We start from the raw sequence: 22,058 nt of genomic DNA, 5'->3' as shown, positions 1-22,058 counted from the left end.
TTACTAGTGCACGGTCCTACAAATGATACACCACCAAGATAGAATCTTCCATTTGGTATGTACATTTTGCTCGGTCCATCCCATGTGCATGCATTCTTCCATGTATTTGTGAACGCCTATATGATATACATTACCAAATAAGGTAGACTATTTTATTAGACAAAAAACTCTTTAGTAATATATAAGATTCAAAAAACTTGTAGTCACAAACAAAAAAAATATGCTCTTCACCTTACCAAAAAAAAATAATATATATATGCTCTTCAATTAAATTAAAAAAAAAAACTAATTATAATTCCATCATACTAAATAGGATGGAGGTACGAAGTTAAATTAAATCGATCTGAAATCCAATATATAAAAAAGTCAAGCCTATTCTATGAATCGCCAAGCAGATCTGCTGGCAAAGGAGGCTCTCCTTATCTGTAAACAACCCTAAGTTTTATTCCAATTGAATGGTCATTTTCGTTCAAAAACAAAAAAAAACTAGAGAAAAATTATTTTGTAACAAAAAAAAAACAGAAAATATTAATACCTTGGTGTTATCCGTTTTACCGTTACCTTTAGCACCATATCTTCGAACGTCGAATACTTTTGGCACAGTGGTTGGGCGACTTGTTGTGCCGATGATGAAAAAAAGAGCCAAACTAGAAACCTTAAACACAAGCCATCTTCTTCTTTTTTAATACCTTCTATTCCCTCTCTTGTTTTGGATTGTTTAAAGTTTTGAAAGAAGACAAAAAGATGCTTAATTTTCTTAAGGAGGGTGTATTCAACTTGACATTTTAAGTGATTTGTGTGAAATTTACCAATTCTATGTTATTCAAACATGGATTTTAAAAAGTGTATTAAAATTTACTGTTATTAAACTGATGATTTAAAAATCTACTTTAAAATCCATTAAAATCTCTTGTTATTGAACTGATGATTTAACAATCTACTTTATAATCTACTGTTATTCAAAACTATTTTGTGGATTAGGATTTTAATAACTTTTAGGATTCTGAAGGATTTGTTTAGTTAAAAATATAGAAATACAAATCTCATGGTTTTAGGTGGGATTTGAAAGAATTTTACAGAAAATCATATGAACTTCCCTCAAATCTATCAAAATTCTAAATTTTCTAAATCCCATCAAATTCTCCAAAATCATGGTTTGAATACACCCCCCTAAATGATTTCGGAAGCAATATGATTACAGGTGTTGGTGTACTTATACAAAAATACTAGGGGGGGTGTATTCAAACCATGATTTTGGAGAATTTGATGGGATTTAGGAAATTTAGAATTTTGATAGATTTTAGGTAAGTTCATATGATTTTCTGTAAAATTCTTTCAAATCCCACCTAAAACCATGGGATTTGGATTTCTGTATTTTTAACTAAACAAATCCTCTGGAATCCTCCAAAATCCTAAAAATTATTAAAATCCTAATCCACAAAACTGTTTTGAATAACAGTGGATTTTAAAGTAGATTTTTAAATCATCAGTTCAATAACAAGAGATTTTAATGGATTTTAAAGTAGACTTTTAAATCATCAGTTCAATAACGGTAGATTTTAATAGACTTTTTAAAATCCATGATTGAATAACATAGAATTTGTAAATTTCACATAAATCACTTAAAATGTCAAGTTGAATACACCCTCCTAGATTAAGACCCGTACTAGAGCACAGGTTGAAATTTATTTTATTTATATTGTAATTTTTATATAAAATATAATTTATGTGATTGTTTTTAAAAGTTTTTTGGATAAAATATTATACAATAAAATTATATGCTAAATATGATGACTTGAAAAAACACTTATTTTGTAAGTTTTATATTATTAATGATTCTAGATAAGTATAAATCTTTTGTAACCATAAAATTTTTGTAACCAACTAATGAATCAAATAATAACTATAAATTTATAATCTATAATTATTATATTATCTACCAAAAAAGTTGTTTACTTTTATAATATTAAATATGGGATAATTTTGACGTCGATCTTGGGATCGAATGTGAGTAAATTACGAAAGAGATATTGAATAATCTTTTCAATATATTTTAATTTTAAAAAAAATAGAAAATGTAGGAAGATAAGCGGGAAGCCTGTTTGATGATGGATAAATGTGGGAAGGCTCGCTCTGATTACTTTCAGCCGTTTTTCGCGTTGAGGAGAGATGGCGAAGAACTGATGGAGAGGGAGACCGAAGTCTTCCTCCATGCGAAGCCAAAGGACAACACTAACACGCTGTTTGAAAAGTTCATGACAAGGGGACCTTGCAAAGAAGCCTTTATGGCTTGGAATGACTTCTCCAAAGAATGTAGGAAGACCAAGAGGTCTGAGAGAAGTAGTTGGATTCCTACACCTGCCTTTAAAACCCTGGTCAAGTGTATGAAGGCTGATCGCTCTAATTACTATCACCCGTTTCTCGCGGTATTCAAAACTGCTGAAGAACATGTTAAAAAGGTGTTACGAATCGAGTACTGATTAACCCAAAACTCTTGTTCAATCTCTCTAATACTCACGCGGAAATATTCGATAAGATTGAAAGAAACGAAACAAAGGAAAGAATCACGAACACGAGACACAAGAATTGTTAACCCAGTTCGACGAGATCGGTGTGATCAAGTCTACGTATGGGGCCGAATCAATCCGGAAAATCCACTTGAAATGAGAAGTATCTAGCTCAATCTGAGCTTACAACAATGGCGGATTCACTCTTCGTCTCTCTCTCTCACGATACAAAGAACAAAGAGCAAAAGAAAGAATGAAGAAGATAAGAATGAGAAAGGAATCGTTTTTGTTATAACAGCAAAGCCTCCACTGCAGTTAGAGTCTTTGACGTTCTCTTCTTCTTTTCGGTTTATTCAGCAATCCCAAACCGGAGTTAACTGCCTGCTTCAATTACTCATAAACCAATCAAATCAACTGAACCACTGAAATTGAATCAGAACCAATAATCACAACACTCCACCTTGATTCTATTTCACCCTTCCTATCATGGATCTGCACTAACATGGATTTAACTTTTGGCTGTGACGAACTCCTCGCCTTATTTGAGCAACTTTAGAAACTTCAAGCTTCTTCACCGGAATGCCTTTAGTAAGCATATCTGCAGGATTTACAGAAGTGTCGATCTTGAGCACTTCCACATTCCCTTCTTCTACCACATCCCTGATAAAATTGAACTTGACTGCTATGTGCTTAGTCCTACCGTGAAACGTATTGTTCCTGGACAAGCAGATAGTAGACTGAGAATCGCACCACACATAAACCTTGTCCTGCTTAAAACCCATATCATTCACCAGACCTTGAATCCACAAAGCCTCCTTTACTGCTTCAGTTAAGGTTATATACTCCGCTTCAGTTGAAGACATTGTGAAGATACTCTGGAGACACGATCTCCAACTCACTGTATTTCCTCCCACAATAAAAACATAACCCGACGTCGACCTTCTTCTATCAAGATCTCCAGCATAATCAGAGTCACTATAACCCTGAACTCCAAACTCCTTTGCCTTAGTATACACTAACGTCAGATCCTTAGTACCCTTAAGATATTTCAGCAACCACTTGACCGCAATCCAATGACCCTTTCCTGGTCTACTCATAAAACGACTCAGCAAACCTACTGCCTGAGCTACATCGAACCTAGTTCCCACCATTGCATACATGATGCTACCAATAGCACTATAATAAGGAATATTACTTGTATCAATGCACTCGTCATTACTCTGCACAGACGACAGCTTGAAATGAGCAGCCAGAGGAACATCAACTGCGTCAGCTTCGAACATGTTGAACCTCCGAAGCACCTTCTCCACATAATTCGTCTGAGAAAACTTCAAAAAACCTCTTTCCCTATCCCTGATTATGTCAATACCCAAAATCCTACTAGCTGGCCCCATATCCTTCATCTCAAACCTTTGACTTAGAACCTCCTTGAGCTTTCCTTGGCTGCCAGGAACATGTCATCAACATATAACATGAGATAGACATATTCATCCTCACTTACTTCCTTCACATACACACACGAGTCCTGTCCACTCCTTGCAAAAAACCTTGCTCCAAGATAAACTCATTAAACTTCCTGTTCCACTGTCGTGGTGTTTGTTTTAAACCGTACAAAGATTTCTTGAGAAGACACACCTGATCTTTACGTTCATTAACCTCATAACCTTCAGGTTATTCCATGTACAACGGTTTGTCCAAATCACCATGCAAGAATGCCGTTTTGACATCCATCTGCTCCAACTCTAAGTCACCCTGAACAACAAACGACATCAAAATCCTTATGGAGATGTGCTTGAACACAGGGGCGAATACCTCGTCATAATCGATTCTCTTCTTCTGAGAGAATCCTCTAGCTACCAGACGTGCCTTGTATCTCTCTGGCTCTACTCCTGGAATCCCAGGCTTCTTCTTGTAAATCCATCTACAACTGATAACCTTTTGATCCTTGGGACGATCAACATTATCCCATGTATGATTCTTCTTAAGAGAATCCATCTCATCATCCATCCCCGAGTTCCACCTTTCCCAGTCTTGACTTTCTCTAGCTTCATGGTAACATTGTGGTTCTTCACACTCAATATCTTCAGCTGCCATGAGAGCAAATGCAAACTGAGAATAGTCCGAAAGCTTAGTAGGAGGTTTAATCTCTCTTCTAACTCTGTCTCTGGCTAATTGATAACTTCTCAGAGCACCTCCTGACGCGGGAGTCACCTCTTCTGGCTCAAAGTATTCAGATTCTGAATCAGAATCACTCAACTCAACTGGAGAGACTCCACCTTCATTAGAACTCTCTATGTTCTTTCCATTCATCTTAGCAACTTCAGTCTGAATCTGATCAATGTTCTCAACCACTTTAGGCTCTTTTACCTGACTTGTTGAACTGAGATCCTTGTACACCTTTTCCTCATGAAAAACTACGTTTCGACTGATAACGCATTTCTGTTCTTCAAGGAGCCAAACCTTGTAGCCTTTGGTTCCCTGTGGGTAACCCAGAAAAATTCTTTTTAGAGCCCTTGGTTTAAGCTTCCCTTGATCCTGATGAACATAAGCCACATAACCGAACCTCCTTAGATGTTTATATCCTGGCTTTCTGTTTAACCACAACTCTTCAGGAACGTTGTGATCAATCGATGATGTAGGAGAACGATTTACTAGATAGGCTGCTGTTGCTGCAGCTTCTGCCCAAAATGATTCTTCTAAACTAGACTCATTAAGCAAACACCTCACCTTTTCCATAAGTGTCCTATTCATTCTCTCAGCTACTCCATTCTGCTGAGAAGTGTAAGTACATGTTCTGTGTCGTTCAATCCCATACTTCTTATAATACTCATCAAACTTAGAGTTGCAGAACTCTAAAACATTATCAGTTCTGAGCACCTTGACCTTTTTCCCAATTTGATTCTCAACTAAATCCTTCCAGATGCAAAATTGATCGAATGTCTCATCTTTTAACTTTAGAAACATTAACCAGACCTTCCTAGTCTTATCATCAATTATGGACAGGAAGTACTGTTTCCCTGAGAGTGATGGAGTTACATTTGGTGAACCCCAAAGATCTGCATTGACACATCCCAAAGCATCTTCTGTGTCATGCTTTCCAACATTAAAGCTTAGCTTCTTCGACTTTCCCATTACACAATGCTCACATAATGCCAAATATCTGATTTCACTCTTCGACAGAAGCCCTTTACCAGTTAGTATCTTCATATTATTGAGACTCATGTGACCGAGCCTGCTATGCCATAACCCTGTGCTATCCTTGCTAGTCTCCGCAAGACAGCTTGAATCAACCGTGGTTTCACCATCAAGTATATATAGACCATTATTCAACTTCCCTGTTAAGGCAGTTCTTCCACTCTTGAAGTATCTTACTGTCCCATCTCCACCTTCATGTCTATAACCAAGCTTGTCGAGAGTACCTGTGGAAATGAGATTCCTTCTCAAATGTGGAACGTACTTAACATTGTTCAACACTTTGATTGAACCACCATGAGTGTTAATTCGAATTGATCCTTGTCCTGTAGCCTCCACTGAACAATTGTCATCAAGTAGAATAGATGTGACTTCTTTTTCCTCAAAAATACTGAACCAATCCCTTCTTGTTGTCATATGAGACATACACCCAGAATCTAAAATCCACAGATCTTTTACTAATTGATTGCTTACTGTCAAAGCTTCTGAGAAAACCAACTTCTCTGTGATCACTCTAGCTTCATTTTGACCCTCGCTTTCTAGCTTCCCTTTCCTGGCGTAATAGTCCTTCTTTAGATGACCTTCTTTCTTACAAAACCAGCAAGTCAATCTTGATTTCGAATTTGACCTGCTCATGCTCCTTCTTTTAGATCCCTTTGGATGAGCTGCTCTTTCTTGTGGTCGTCCTCTCTCAGTAGTATACAACACAATAGCAGATCCTCTTTCTTGTTCTCAAGACTCAGCCAATTCTCTCTCAAGTGACTTGGCAGAAGATACAACATCTTGAACTGACAACGTTTTATTCCCATACTTGAGCGTATGATTCAGCTGGCTGTAACTAAAAGGTAACGAGTTAAGAATCAAGATTGCTTGAACCTCCTCAGAAACCTCAATTTCAAGAATGCTTAGCTCATCAACTATCTTCAAGAAATCATAAACGTTCTGATCAATAGTCTGAGAATCAATCTTGAACTAATAGAGCTTAAGCTGAACATATATCCTATTTGGCAGAGAGGTTTCCATATACAGCTTGTTCAACAAAGACCACATCTCAGCAGCTGTGACACATTGATTTACCTTTCGGAGAACCTTACCACTGATCACTGATGTGATTAATGATGATGTTCTTCGCTTGCTCCGATTGCTCAACCTTCACTAGATCTAGAACCTCGCTGGTTTGTGGTTGATCTGCATCTGAATCTCCATCGGAAGGTTTCTTTGATTCGCTTTTCGTTAGCGTAACTATCTTCACAGCAATGGATCTAGGATGCTGTTCTTTAACCTTAACACACCTAGCTGTGCCATAATCCTGATCTTCCAAAGCGAGAAGTCACTTTCGTCATTAAACGCCTTTATCTCAACTCTAGTTGTCATCGCCATTGCTCCGATGTCAAATCCGAAGCTCTGATACCAATTTGTTACGAATCGAGTACTGATTAACCCAAAAATCTTGATCAATCTCTCTAATACTCACGCGGAAGCACTCGATAAGATTGAAAGAAACAAAACAAAGGAAAGAATCACGAACATGAGACACGAGAATTGTTAACCCAGTTCGACGAGATCGGTGTGATCAAGTCTACGTCTGGGGCCGAATCAATCCGACAAATCCACTAGAAAGGAGAAGTATCTAGCTCAATCTGAGCTTACAACAATGGCGGATTCACTCTTCGTCTCTCTCTCACGATACAAAGAACAAAGAGCAAAAGAAAGAATGAAGAAGATAAGAATGAGAAACGAATCGTTTCTGTTATAACAGCAAAGCTTCCCCTGCAGTTAGAGTCTTTGACTTTCTCTTCTTCTTTTTGGTTTATTCAGCAATCCGAAACCGGAGATAACCGCCTGCTTTAATTACTCATAACCCAATCAAATCAACTGAACTACTTAAATTGAATCAGAACCAATAATCACAACAAAAGGAGATCATGGGCTTGGTACAACAAAATGAGATCATGGGCTTAGCTACGAGGGAGCAAGCAGATGGGAAGAAGAGTTGATTAAAAACAATGAGTTAATTATGTAACTTTTATGCTTATCCTTTTTTTTTAACATTTTTTTTTATGCATGAATACTCTTTTTTTTATAACTATGCTCCTAATTAAAGATCATTATTTTTTAATTTGTTGAATGTCTCAATCATCCTCTATTATTATTGATCTGGATTATACATGCATCAAATCCTTTGTATATATTTAATATATGACCTTTACTGAAACTTGAAATGTCATTTGCACATGGCTAGCTTATAGATTTAAGTAGTTTCTGATTGTGTGAATTCAGATGGATCTACCTAGCTAGGGTGCTAAATTGCTAATGCTAATTATCCATGATTCGAAGGTCGTGAATTTATTATTTTTTTTTTTCAAAAGACTCCTATTAGCTACAAACTTACCAATTATCATGTTAGATTGTTAGGTTCAAATGTTTTTTTCTTTAGTACTAATAAAATTTTACATACATAGTCACATAGTCACATATCCCTAAAATTTTACATACATATACTATGTATATAAATTTATTTTTGGATATACCATAATTTGAATTCTTAAAAATGAACATAAATTGTTTAATCTATAAAATATTTAAGCTTTAGTAATATTATTATTATTCTTTTTTAAAATATCTATTCTACTAAAATTTTGACTGAATAACATGTCAAAATTTGAATATTTAAGTTAATTTCTCTACAGTTGTCTAAATGAAAAGTTGCAATCAACTCTACTTCTATCAACTGAATGTTGCCCCTAAACCTAGCTAACAAAACTAGTTTTCAACTTAAGCTAACACAATATTAACAAGAGACTAGAAACTCGTCCAATACTAACACAAAAGAAAGATAGTCAAAATCTCAAATCTCAACACAAAGAATATTTTTGAAAATTAGTATGAAAACTTATCTGTGTTATTATTTACTAGACACACATTTAATATTTTAGATAAATTAAACACTTATTATATGATTCATACATTCCTTTTATTATATGATTTGTTTCTTTTAAGAAGAAAAAAAAAATGTTGGCGTGTCTCTTTTATGAAAATTAAAATTACCTGATAACCTGAAATTTTTTAAAAATGAAAAGTTAAATATATTAAAAATAAACAAGTTATATAAGCCGTGTAAAGTATTACTGTACTGTATTACTTTTAGAAAGTATTTTACTGTACTGTATTACTTTTAGAAAGTATTTTTATATGTCTATCCAAAGTAGCGGACCGAAACGTCGTCGTGCCATCTTTGACGTTCTTATTACCGGTGAGTGGTGACAATAGTAGAATTAATGCCGTCTCCGACAACCGTCACGTTCTTGATCGATTTCTTGATTAACACGTTTTCTCGGTAAACGCCGGATTTAACGTATATTCATAAGTCTCTTGTTTCTACGAGGAAGTTTGGCCGCTGCGTTTACCGCTTGTTGAATGCTTGTCTAATGACCTGAACCGTCCTATCTTTATCTTATGACCTGAACTCATACTTGTTTATAATCAACCCTTCTTGCATCAGCTACCCAAGGCCTTGATCTCGTTTTTAACATGTTCTTCAGTAGTTTTGAATACCGTGAGAAACGGGTGATAGTAATCAGAGTGATCAACCTTCATACACTTGACCAGGGCTTCCATGGCAGGTGTAGGAACACAACTTCTGTTGTTTTTCTTAGTGTCTTTGCAGAAGTCCATCCAAGCTATAAAGACTTTTTTGCAAACACATGTTGTCATCCGTTCTTTAGTATCTCTCTTCATCGCGAAAAACGGCTGAAAATAATCAGAGCGAGCCTTCATACATTTTTCCAGCATCGAATAAGCTTTCCTACGTTTTTCTTTTCCCACATGTTTACCCAAAGCTGTATATGATTCTTCGCAACCACCTTCTAAATTCTATCTTAACTTTTTTTTCTATAAACATTAAATTGTCTGGTGCCTGAAAATTTTCCAATTTTTTAAAAATTTACGTAAATATAATCTCGCACACGTATGTGAGGATCCAAACCTAATATCAAATTAATTAGGATAGTGAAATAGTAATGTTATGTAGTTGTTAACATTTTTCGTTGCTGGTTTAGACCCGTCTATATATTATCTCTTATACTTATTTATCCATTTTTACTATGAACAGTTTTAGAAGGTTTTAAAAAATTTGGCTGTATTTAAAATTTGGAACATTGATATATATATATACGAGTTGATTATATAATCAATACAAAATAATTAACAAATTTTATAAATATTAATAAAATTTTAAAATATTTTTTAATATCTTATATATTTTTAAAATTTTATAAAGTTTAAACGGTTTTAAAATATTTTAAAAAGTTTTAATCAAGGTTTTTACAAGGTATTTTTTAAAAAGGTTATACAATATATATAAAAACTAGATTAAGACTCGTGCTCATTTTATTTATATTGTAATTTTTATATAAAATATAATTTATATGATTATTTTTAAAAATATTTATGGATAAAATATTATGCAATAAAATTATATGCTAAATATGATGACTTGAAAAAACACTTATTTTGTAAGTTTTTTATTGTTAATGATTCTAGATAAGTATCTGTGCTATAACACTGGTTAAATTTTATTTTATACAAAATTTTTTATATTTTCTATTTTAAAATAAATTTTTAATATGTTGTATTAGTTTATGAACGTGAAGTTATTTCAACAATGTATAACTTGAATGTCATTATAAGACATAATTTTGTGAATTTAGTTTTTAAAAAGCGAGTTATATTATGAGTAATTTAATATATTTTTATACGTTTTGTTTTAATATACTTGAAATTCTTTTATATTATAGTGACATTATTGACATTGCTACTACAAACCAATTTAGAGTTTTTGTAGTTTCTAACTTTAATATCAAGTTTTAATATTTTAAAAATATTTCAAAATAAATTATTTAAAGTTTATTATATTATATAAAAGTATAAAATTCAATAAAAAAAAGTATGAAATTGAATTTAAATATTCAAATTATTACTCAGTAAAAATTTAATTCAATAGATATTATTTTTAAAGAATAATAATAATAAACACACATTTCATATTTTAGATAAATTAAACACTTATTTGTATTAATATTCATACATTCCTTTTATTATATGATTTGTTTCTTTCAAGAAGAAAAAAAAAATGTTGGCGTGCCTCTTTTATGAAAATTAAAATTACCTGATAACCTGAAATTTTTTAAAAAAGAAAAGTTAAATATATTAAAAATAAACAAGTTATATAAGCCGTGTAAAGTGCAACGCTAGTTAACTATTCTTCTTCCTCTCCAACCATCGCCGCTTCCTTCTTTATTTTTATTTTTCAGATCTATGGCCGGAAAAGAGATGTTCAAAGAAAAGGAAGAGGTTCTCGAGAAGGCAGAGAAGGAGTCTGTTCCAACCGCGATCGCCGCTGACGGCGTCAAGATCAACACCGTCAAGGTCGAGACCACCACCACCTCCTCCGTCAAACAAAAGGACTCCCTTGAAGACATGATGAATAAAGCGTTCCCTCCCCACTACCCCACCTTAGCCGAAGAGAGATCTGGAGTGAACTACTAATTGATTTGATTTTGCGATTTCACTATGTTGTGCCTTTGATCTCTTATTTGACTCTGTTTTTTTTTTTTTTTTTTAAAGATTTTTCTCGGGTTCTTTCTGGGAAAAAGTAGTGACTCTGTTTGAATGTATGATTCTAGCACTATGTCGTTATGAAATATAGATTGTGATAACAATTCTCGGATTATTGGATTGTTAGAATGACTCTGTTTTTTCCTTTTTTTTTTGTTAAGAGGATTTTCTCCAAAAATTATGGCTTTCTCGGGAAAATTCGTGAATATCTGGTTTGGTTAATTAATTAAATCTATCATCAGTTGGATTCGTTTTAGAAAGTTAAGCATATAGAAAAGTCCCAAATGGCGGTGGTTCATTATGATGAGTTGAAGTTAGCAGCACCTAATTAGCTTGATCATCCTAGACAATCTTAAGATCGTTCACATCAGTAAGTGTCCGAGAAGTGCCTCAAGAAGAGACACGTTGACACAGCAGTTCCAATACCATCAATCTTGAACAGGCTTGTCTGATTGTCTTAAGGAGAGTTTACCCCTTGTATTAACTAATCAAGGTTGATGGACCTCTTAACTACGTTAGAATTCAAACCTTCTTCACTCCTTGATAATTTCCAGACCTTCTTCACTCCTTGATAATTTCATTGAACCTGTCCCCTTTGAGTATTTGGAGCTAGTTGCATTCATCTTTTTGCAGCAGAAAATCATCTGCTTATCAAGAAGTGAGTGGTGGACTCAATTTGATAAGGGATCAACACAATCAGCCTCAGGGGTATCAGTAAGACAGTAACCATGCTCTTGATAAAATCAACGATGAACAAAAGGGGACATCAATGACTTCTCTGTGCCTGCAGTAGTCCAGAGAGCAATATCAATGGTGAGACCACGCTCAGTCACGCTCGGCCTTAAACTTGTTCAAAACCCATACGTACGTGCAAGGACCACTTGTTCGTCTCAGCATGCTTCCTTCTCGAACCTCGTCACCAAGTGACCTTTTTATTGTCGATATCATCAACAACATGGCCAATGAGCACAATTCTAATGTGAAACTTCTATTTATCCATAGCTGGCTCTGCAAGTAAGAATCTGAGAGAGGATCTTGCGGATTTGGCCTAACTCGAACGAACTCATCTCTCTCATCTTCTTCTTCTTTTTTATCAAGCTGTTTTAGGAGCACCATCTGTTTTATTGGATAATTACAAGGGAATATGTAAGTAACAGAAACGATAAAGATGTGTTGTTAATATATTACTCTTCGCTAGCTAATATTATTCCCCTTGTACGTATAATATAGAGTATGATATGTGCTTTTAATATACTCATCTACTAGGTGATACCCCGTGCTACAGCACGGGATTATATATTTTGTTAGTTACTTTTTTTTTGTAATTTGTATTTTTGTAATATAGTTATTTATTTTGACTTATTTTCTTTGTTTATATAGTGTTTATTTGTATATTTGGGGTTATATAGTAAATTAGAAATCCTAATAGAGTAAGTAGTTTGTAAAATGTAGCTTTTCACGGAAACAGACACATCGAAATAGTAGATAGTAGTTGTCTAAGAGAATAGACACTCCGCAATATCAGATAGTAGTTTTGTAAGAGGATAGATACACCCCGCTTCCATGGCTTAATTTATAGTTTGATAAAAATACCTGTTTTAAAAGGTTTAACTCAAACTTTCTTATATTTTAAAATTTTTAAGAGTAAAAATATTAATATTACTTAAATATTTTATAGACTTTAAATATATTATAATATTTTAAACTTTCGACGGAGTTCAAATATTTATAATAATTTAAACATTCTATAAAAATTTAAATATTTATAATATCTAAAACTTTTTTTAAAAACATAAATATATTATAATATGTTTACTTTTTAAAAGTTTAAATATTCTCAAATATAGAACCAAATTAAACTGTTAAATTTGGATACATGATAAATCAAGCTTCCTGCTCATTTGTACTCAAAACATTTTTGTCATATATTTATAGTCATTATGAACCATATTCCAAAATATTTAGTCGATGTGGGATATACAGTACACCATTTCTGTAAATTAGTTTACAATTTCACATATATATAATTTATGCGTTTTTAATTCTTTCCATCTATACTACTCATAATTAATTACTATAATTTCGTTAAGGAAATATTAAAAAATATAAACTAAATGATGATTTGTTTTTATTTAATTGTATTAAGTTGATTTGTTGTTTCCTTAAATATCTCACAATATAAAAGCAAATCAAATAAGTTTACATATATATACAATTTCGTATTTAATCTATTGATTATTTTGGAAGCAAAAAAAAAATACAATCGATAAGTATTAATATTCGTAATAATTATAGGGATTAAGTATGGTAGTAGTTAATATTTGATATTACCGAAGCCATTAAATACTCGGATACCAGTTTCCTTATTTATAGGAATTATACTTCTGTTTGGTGACGGGAATAATTATTCTTGAACCAAACAACATACAGGATCCGAATATTATAAACTTGGAGTACAAACAGATCCGCGGATTTATTTTCTTCTATTACTGGGTTAAAGAAGATCCGCGTCCCGACCCGGTGGTAATTAAGTGGGCGNCAAAAAAAAAATACAATCGATAAGTATTAATATTCGTAATAATTATAGGGATTAAGTATGGTAGTAGTTAATATTTGATATTACCGAAGCCATTAAATACTCGGATACCAGTTTCCTTATTTATAGGAATTATACTTCTGTTTGGTGACGGGAATAATTATTCTTGAACCAAACAACATACAGGATCCGAATATTATAAACTTGGAGTACAAACAGATCCGCGGATTTATTTTCTTCTATTACCGGGTTAAAGAGGATCCGCGTCCCGACCCGGTGGTAATTAAGTGGGCGAGCAAGGGGTATTTTCGTCATTTAGTGAAATCAAAACTATAGGATAATTTAATTAAATTAAGTGATTTTCTAATCATTTTTAATGAAAAACGTACCAAAACAAAGTCATGGTCCAATTTGAGTCTAGTGAGTACTTCAGCTTTAATAGTATAGATACCAAAAAGTTATTATAGAAACTTTATTTACCATGAGAGTGTGCGAACAGATAAACTCACCAGCGTTTTGCTTAAAACTCTGAAAATAATCTGAACATCATACTAATACCATTTTTGGAGGAGATTTAAGATATTAATCCCAGCCCATGGGCCAGCATGTTTGTTAATTATCCCATTCCCAACCAAACTCGTGTATCGCATCTCCAGCTCTTAGGATTACTTATGTTCTTTACAATGAACTCTCTATACACACGTACGTTTCTTTGAAGCTTTGTATAGCCATGCCGCTCCCAAAGCAACTCATCCTACACACACAAATGATTTTTATGAAATAAATATTCAAACTGGGATAACGTCTTTTATTAATTACCTCGTATCTGTTGAAATTGCAGTAAAAAGTACACACTGCTTGATAAGAGAATAGTTATGTGAAATGGATCATACGTTTCCAACAAAAACAAAATATTGTCTATTAAGAGAATAGTTATGTGAAATGGATCATACGTTTCTAACAAAAACAAGGTAGTTTATAGAAGGTCTATGAGTCTATCTAATGCATGAGGGTCAAAAATGTGCGGAAAAATTATTAGAAAACAATATTTATCATGCATTACGTACGCGAGCAAAGTATAAGCAGTTCATTATTAATCTGGTAGGACCTTGCCGGAGCATTAACCTTCGATGTAGAGAATGTTTTCGTGGTGAAATAAGGAGAAGCATGGCGAGCATAGATAATCGCCGGAACAATAAAGAATTTTCCCGCCATTTTTTCTGTTTCCCAGTTTCCCTCTTTGTTTTTTTTTCTTTTTTTGGGTATGTGTATTGAGGAATATAATTTTTTTTTTTTTTACGATCGTGTATTGAGGATTATAATATAACGGGAAGATATGATATGAGAGGAGACGTGGTCCGCTATTTTAAGGGGATTTAGTGGATTGGACTATAAGTTTTATGTTGGGTTACGCTTGTTTGGCGGATGATATTTGTTCACATTTCTCAATAATTGATTATTTGCTTTTTAGGACTTACATAAAAATTATTTTCCTATAGCCGTATCCAATATTCAATTGTTGTTCGATTTGTTGGCAACTTCTTTTATCTTAGTACCCACAAAAAAAAAAGCTTTCTTTTCTTTTTAACGTCTCGCCCCAAATTTCTTGCCCCGATCGGCCTTACGTATAGCAAGTTCATCAACTTCCTTTCTCGGTGCTCCAAACAATTTTTCAGGATTCCTTTCTAATTTTGAAACTAGAGTTTAGACCCATCGTAGGATTGTGGTTTTCTTTTTCCTTCCAAATTTTACAAAAATTATATCTTATTTTTTTAAACATAAGTATTTTTACTTTAATTTAATACAAATATTTATAAATTTCTTACGTTTTGTAGAATAATGTAGATTTATTTGTCAGAGTATATATTGTTGTTTATTAGTTCATATGTATATACATCTCGTCACAAACGAAAAAAAATGCAGGTGTAGGAATACAACTTCTGTTGTTCTTCTTAGTTTCTTTGCAGAAGTCCATCCAAGCTATAAAAGGCTTTTTTGCAAACACCTGTTGTCATGTACTTGACAAACATCTCGTCACAGTCTTCTGGTTTTGCATGGAGGAAACTTTCGATGTCCCTTACGATTTTGATATTTACATAAAACTCTTTTTTACCTAAAAGAAAAAAAAGGAAACTCTTTTTAAAAAAGTGCCGAGAGAGAGGAAGATTTACAAGAATATAGATTTTTGTTGGGGGTATTCAGATACAATACAATTTTTTTTTTGTATAGATTGAATATACAATACAATTGAATTAATATAGATTTTTTAAACTTAATACAATTTAAATTGAATATACAATACAATTGAATATAGATTTTTTAAATTGTATTTGTATATTCAATACATGGAAATTGCGAAACAAAAAATATATTAAAACAAAACACGCCAACAAAGACATAAAACATAAAATCAACAAAGACTAGCTAAAGACTCAAAACAAATTAGTCAGAGTCCATCGTTGACCGGTACTCCCGCAGCCGTGATCCAATAGTTTCCGTCCAAGAAATTCTCAACCGTGAATTTTCCGGCCTCCGTTGCCGTCTTTATAACATGATAACCCGGCCACTTAACTCTACCGGAGACACTTGCTCCGGCGCCTGGCCTCCGTCGCCGTCTTTATAACATGATGTCTTCTACTTCCTAGAGGTCAAAGCTGGCGTGGCGTGTTTGTGGAGATGACGCCGTGAACGTTTCACGGTAGAGACGATCAGACGAGGCGGTGTATAGTTGAACCGTGAGCGGCTTGGTCCATGCATGATGCATGGTGGAGGAGCTGACCAAAAAGGTCGTGGAAAGTGAGCCCCCATGACTATCAGTTTTGATCGTCTAGAAATTTGACTTAATTTGACAAAGGGTGGTTCGGACATGTGTGGTGGGGGAACGCTAGCTAGGGACTAGGGTATAAAATGGGGTTTGTTTGCATGAAGTTATGAAATGACCATAATAAAGACGAGAGACTGATACGGCGGCGTAAATGATGGTTAAGATATATAAACATTTGAGAGATGTTAGAAGGGGTTTGTGATTCATTTAATTTGGGAATTTGACTAAATGTACCAGTAAGAGATTTTTTTTTTGTTAACTAATTTGGATGTGGAGAGCTAGATGCCTGGGATAAAAAGAAAAAAAAAATGTATATATACAAATATACAAAAAAAAGGTTTACGGTCATAAATAAACGTATATATACACGTAAACAGCCACGTAAGAGCGTCTAATATATGCTTGATTTTTGAGGGAAACGTGTAACTTAAACTTGGATCATAATATTGTTCTTAAGCAACAACACCAACAAAAAAAAAAAAAAAATCGAAATATTGTCACTGGTTTGGCGTAGAACAAAAAAATGTTGCCGATCGATTGGATTACGGTCAATATAAATGACAGTTGACATGGGCGACATAGAGAGATGCGAAGTTTTTTTTGGGTAAAATCGGACCTAATTAAGAACCGTAATCTTTTGAGACTAGAAGAAATTAAGTGATCTCTTCCTTATATAACATTCGGTGTCCAAATTCTTGGATTTAGAAGAAAAAAAATACCTTGTAAACGACCAACTAATTAACTAATATACCGGTTTACTTCTGAATTAATATAAGGGCTAGCTAATTAAACTACCAAGGAGGAGTTAATTATATAACTTCGTCCAGAACGATCCAGCTAGCCCTCTCAAGTCTCCGTCACTCTCTCCAAGTCTCTCGACTTAACCTCATACCTCGGCAACGTCACCACTCTCCAGCCGCCGTTATTCACGTACGTACGACTGATTCGATCGAGAATCATAATAAAGATGCGGTCGGTCGAGGAAATGATGAGAGGCTTCATAAAACAGATATGAGGGAGTTTGTCTCAATAGACTCAACTGAGTCGTTCAGGTTCCACGTGAGTAACGTGCAGACGTGGCTCAGTTAATCGGTGTGTTGATAACGCGATACATTGATGATCCTTCTATCGTGATTCATCAAATAGTAATTAATTATTTTTCTTGTTCTTTCTTTACTTGAAAAATAAATTATATACTGATTTTTTTTTTTGTATCTGGTTCTCATGTATATATAGTCTATATTGAGGTAGCAATTTATATCAAATTAATTAGGATAGTGAAATAGTAATGTTACGTAGTTGTTAACGTTTTTCGTTGCTGGTCTAGACCAGTCTATATATTATCTCTTACTAGATGAGGACCCGCTCGATGTGCGGGTTTAAAGTTTTATAAATTATATTAAAATTTGTTGTATATTATTTATAAATTTTATTTTTGTTATAATACACTGATTTATATCCATTTACAAATCAGTTATGTATGTTACCATTTAAAGTATATTTTTTTATACCTAAATATACTCTGAATTACAAATATATTCACCNTTTTTTATATCTAAATATACTCTGAATTACAAATATATTCACCCACCTAGGAAATGTCTGTATGAACTGAACACATTAAGCCAACTATTTTACTTTCACTTCTGCATAGTTTTTAAATTACTAAAATTGTTGTCTAAAAAAACATTTCGAATAAAAAATGCATTACATAATATACTGATCAATGATGTATTATCATAATAGTGTATGATCACATAGAAAAAACCGCAGCTCCATCCTCATCTCTTATGGAGAGAACCTTACGTCCAACCTCCTCCACCATAGAGAGAACCTTGGCTCCGCCTTCCTCACTTGGGGAGATAACCTTGCGTCAAACCTCCTCCACCTTCCTCCCTTGGTGAGATAACCTTGTGTCTAACCTTCTACACTATTGAGAGAATCTCGGCTCTGCCCTCCTCCTGTTTGGAGAAAACATGTTCACGTCCTTTTTTTATTTCAAAATGGCTTGCTCCGACAACCACTAAAAGTAAAAACTTTTTTCTAATGTCACAAATTTTTTTTGATAGTAACTAATGTTAAATTTCCCAGTATATTCGTGGAAATGTCTTTGACACACCATGATATAGCCCCTGTCTCTGTAACGCCTCGACCGCCACCTTGCTTAGTGAGCCCATGTCCATTCTCAGTCTATAGACTCACCTTCCTAAGGGCCCTACATCTATTTCGATGGCCGGTTTGTTACGTGGGAAGCTTTAAAAACTTGTTTGCCGATCCTACAAATTAACAAATGATCTTTTTCTGTGTTTCGTTCTCACTCGCACAGTTCCGACAATCACTTCCACGAAGGTCACCCATCNCATGAAATTCTCTCAGGACCCTTGACCGAAAAAATAAGTGCATTTTGGTGATATGTAGCTAAAATCAATTCTTTTAAACATTTCCGCAAACCAGGGTGTCACAGTCTTTGAGCTCATATGGATCTATCAACAACAATATATGTTTTCCAATATATCTATCTATGTTTGTTGTAAGCTTGTGTTTGATTAGCCTATTTTATCCATTCATTATGTTGATAAGCTTCTACTCTTTATCTCCCTTTGGAATTGAATGAATAATGGTAATAATTTTGTTTGCAAAATAAAGAAGAGTTTATGACCAACCAATCAAGGTTGAAAAATTAGAAGAAAATTAATTCAACATAATTAAAAAAACAATATAAAATTATAAGCAAGGTATACATGAATCCCAAATAATTCAAAGATGAAAATATAAATTAAATAAAATAATTTAAAAATACTACAATAACTTTTTTAAAAATACAGTATTAAGAAAAGTAGACGCATATATTATTATTATTTTGGGTCAACATATTAATCTTACATATTCCCAACTGAAAAAGGAGAAAGTAGAAGAAAATTTTGGTTTAAATAAATAAGAAAAATTTACCTTCCCATTAAAAAAAATTCTCAATTAAAAAAAGTTGAAAGTAGTGTTCTTGAATAACTTAAAATTAAAAATAATTAAATAATATTGTAATTTCGAATTTAATATATATATATATATAATCTTCTTATAACTATTTTAAAAACTTTGTATTTTTTATAAATTCTGTAACTTTTGATAATTATCTACTTACATTATTAATATTTTTTTAAAACAAAATATTTTATTTTTGTTGTAATGAAATTCATCCTATTAAATATTAATTTTTACACATGTCAAAATCTGAGATTGATAACTTGACACATGTCAAAATCTTGTTAATAGCTAACTTTCAAAACCCAACTTTATATAATAAGATACTTATTTATCCATTTTTACTATGAATAGTTTTATAAGGTTTTTTAAAAATTGACTATATTTAAAATCTGGAATATTGATTATATATATATATATATATATATATATATATGAGTTGATTATATTTAAAAATACCTCATCTATTTTTTATTTGGAAGTTTAATACTTTGTTTTTTTTGGTTGGAAGAAAAATACCTCATTTAATTGAAACATGTGATTTAATACTCAAATTAATAAATTTTGTTAGTTTCATACTTACAATTTTTTGACAAAAATAAAATTCCGTTTTTACCCTTACTATGTCAGTTAATAATTAATTTTAAATGACATGGTATTAATTTATGGACAATTCTTGGGTTCACCTCCACTCAATTAAGGAAACAAATTATTAATCAAAAAAACAAAATATGTATATCATTCAATTTTAAAGTTATTAATTTTAAACATTATATTATAGTTTTAATTATAATATTTAAATCTAAATTATTTTTTTATAAACCCAAACCGACATATAATTTTGTTTAATTGTGTAATTTAAACCCTAATCATTTTTTTATAAACCCAAATTGAAATACAATTTTGTAATTGTAAAATCTAAACCCTAACCACTCTTTTATAAACCCAAACCGACATATATTTTTTTTTTAATTTTAAAATCTAAATCCTAACCACTTTTTTATAAACCCAAACCGACATATAAATTTGTTTGATTGTAAAATCTAAACCCTAACAACTAATTTGTAAACCCAAACCGACATATAATTTTGTTTAATTATAAAGCCTAAACTCTATCCACTATTTTATAAACCCAAACCGACATATAATTTCGTTTAATTGTAAAATCTAAACCCTAATCACTCTTTTGTAAACTCAAGAATTTTTCTAATTTATAGGTTTATTTGAATTAAAATTAAAATTAAATTTATTTAATATTTCTTTTTATTAATTTTAATTCAAATAAAATTATAAATTAATACCATATCATTTAAAATTAATTATTAATTGACATAGTAAGGGTAAAAACGGGATTTTATTTTTGGCAAAAAAATCGTAAGTATGAAACTAACAAAATTTATTAGTTTGAGTATTATATCACACGTTTTAATTAAATGAGGTATTTTTTTTCAATAAAAAAAGACGAGGTATTAAACTTCCAAATAAAAAATAGATGTGGTATTTTTAAGTTTTTTTCCCAATGTATCGTAGATATCTCCATAGGATATCAACATAATAATTATACATAAGATATAATCATGCCTTACTATAAGATATAAAGTCTATTTGAGATATTAATATATCTCAAATTTAGGATAGCGATCATTTGAAAAAACCACTAGTATCATTGTTGTCTACATGCGGACAATAGTGTAATATTTATAAAATACTAGTACTATTTTTTATTAATAATTTCACGAATGTGGGAAATTTATGGGTGTTGGCATTTAGAAAAAGAACGCTCATTCTTCCGTGTATATGTGAGTCTCATATTTTATTGCTTTTAATTTTTTTTTTTCTTTTGTCCATCTGATCTATGATTTTGACTCATTTTTTATCGGGAAAATATTGTTTTACTAGGAAAATTTATGAGTTTCATTGCTTATGAAACTTAGATTGTGACGATGTTCTCGGTTTGATGTGAGACGCTGCACACAATATGAACCTACGTGGATGTATGTGGCTCCACCTAAGCCGTTGCTCTCGAGTTGCCACTATGCTCGGTGATTTAGGCTCTATATCCATAAATGAATTTGTTATTAGGGACATTCTAAAAAATGCCCCTTTTTCCATATCTCTTTTTAAAAATACCCCTTCATGTTGAACATTTTTAAAACTACCCCTCTTTACATACAAAATGACCAAATTACCTTTTTTTGAATGACAGCAAGAATGTACAGTCATCAAAATCGAAAATATTTTCCCGCCAAAAAAATTTCCCGCCAAAATTTTTTTCCCGCCAAAATCGAAAATTTTTCCCGAAAAAATTATTTTTTCCCGCCCAAAAAAAAAATTTCCCGCCAAAATCAAAAAATTTTCCCGCCAAAAATATTGAAATTTATACCTTTTAAAAACCTTGTAAATG

The 22,058-nt window shown here is 32.5% G+C and overlaps 1 protein-coding gene across 1 annotated transcript; it reads right to left on the bottom strand.

The window, feature by feature from the left end:
- LOC109129880 lies at positions 9,198-15,066 on the bottom strand. Its single transcript, XM_019238892.1, has 4 exons — positions 14,960-15,066; positions 14,671-14,677; positions 14,558-14,605; positions 9,198-9,572 (listed from the first exon to the last, which is right to left on the bottom strand). The coding sequence occupies exons 1-4, from the start codon at positions 15,064-15,066 to the stop codon at positions 9,198-9,200; spliced, it is 537 nt and encodes a 178-aa protein (XP_019094437.1).

The sequence above is a fragment of the Camelina sativa genome, chromosome 17 (assembly GCF_000633955.1).
Source record: "Camelina sativa cultivar DH55 chromosome 17, Cs, whole genome shotgun sequence".
Lineage (NCBI taxonomy): Eukaryota > Viridiplantae > Streptophyta > Magnoliopsida > Brassicales > Brassicaceae > Camelina > Camelina sativa.
Note: the sequence above shows the minus strand (reverse complement) of the source record. Positions and strands in the feature narration are given on the sequence as shown.

Excerpts from the sequence above, each read along its gene's own strand:
- LOC109129880 (XM_019238892.1), bottom strand. The coding sequence starts at position 15,066 with ATGGCGGGAAAATTCTTTATTGTTCCGGCGATTATCTATGCTCGCCAT. Across the intron at positions 9,573-14,557 it reads ATACAAAGCTTCAAAGAAAC|AATTTAGAAGGTGGTTGCGA; the intron begins GTACGTGTGTAT and ends AAGTTAAGATAG.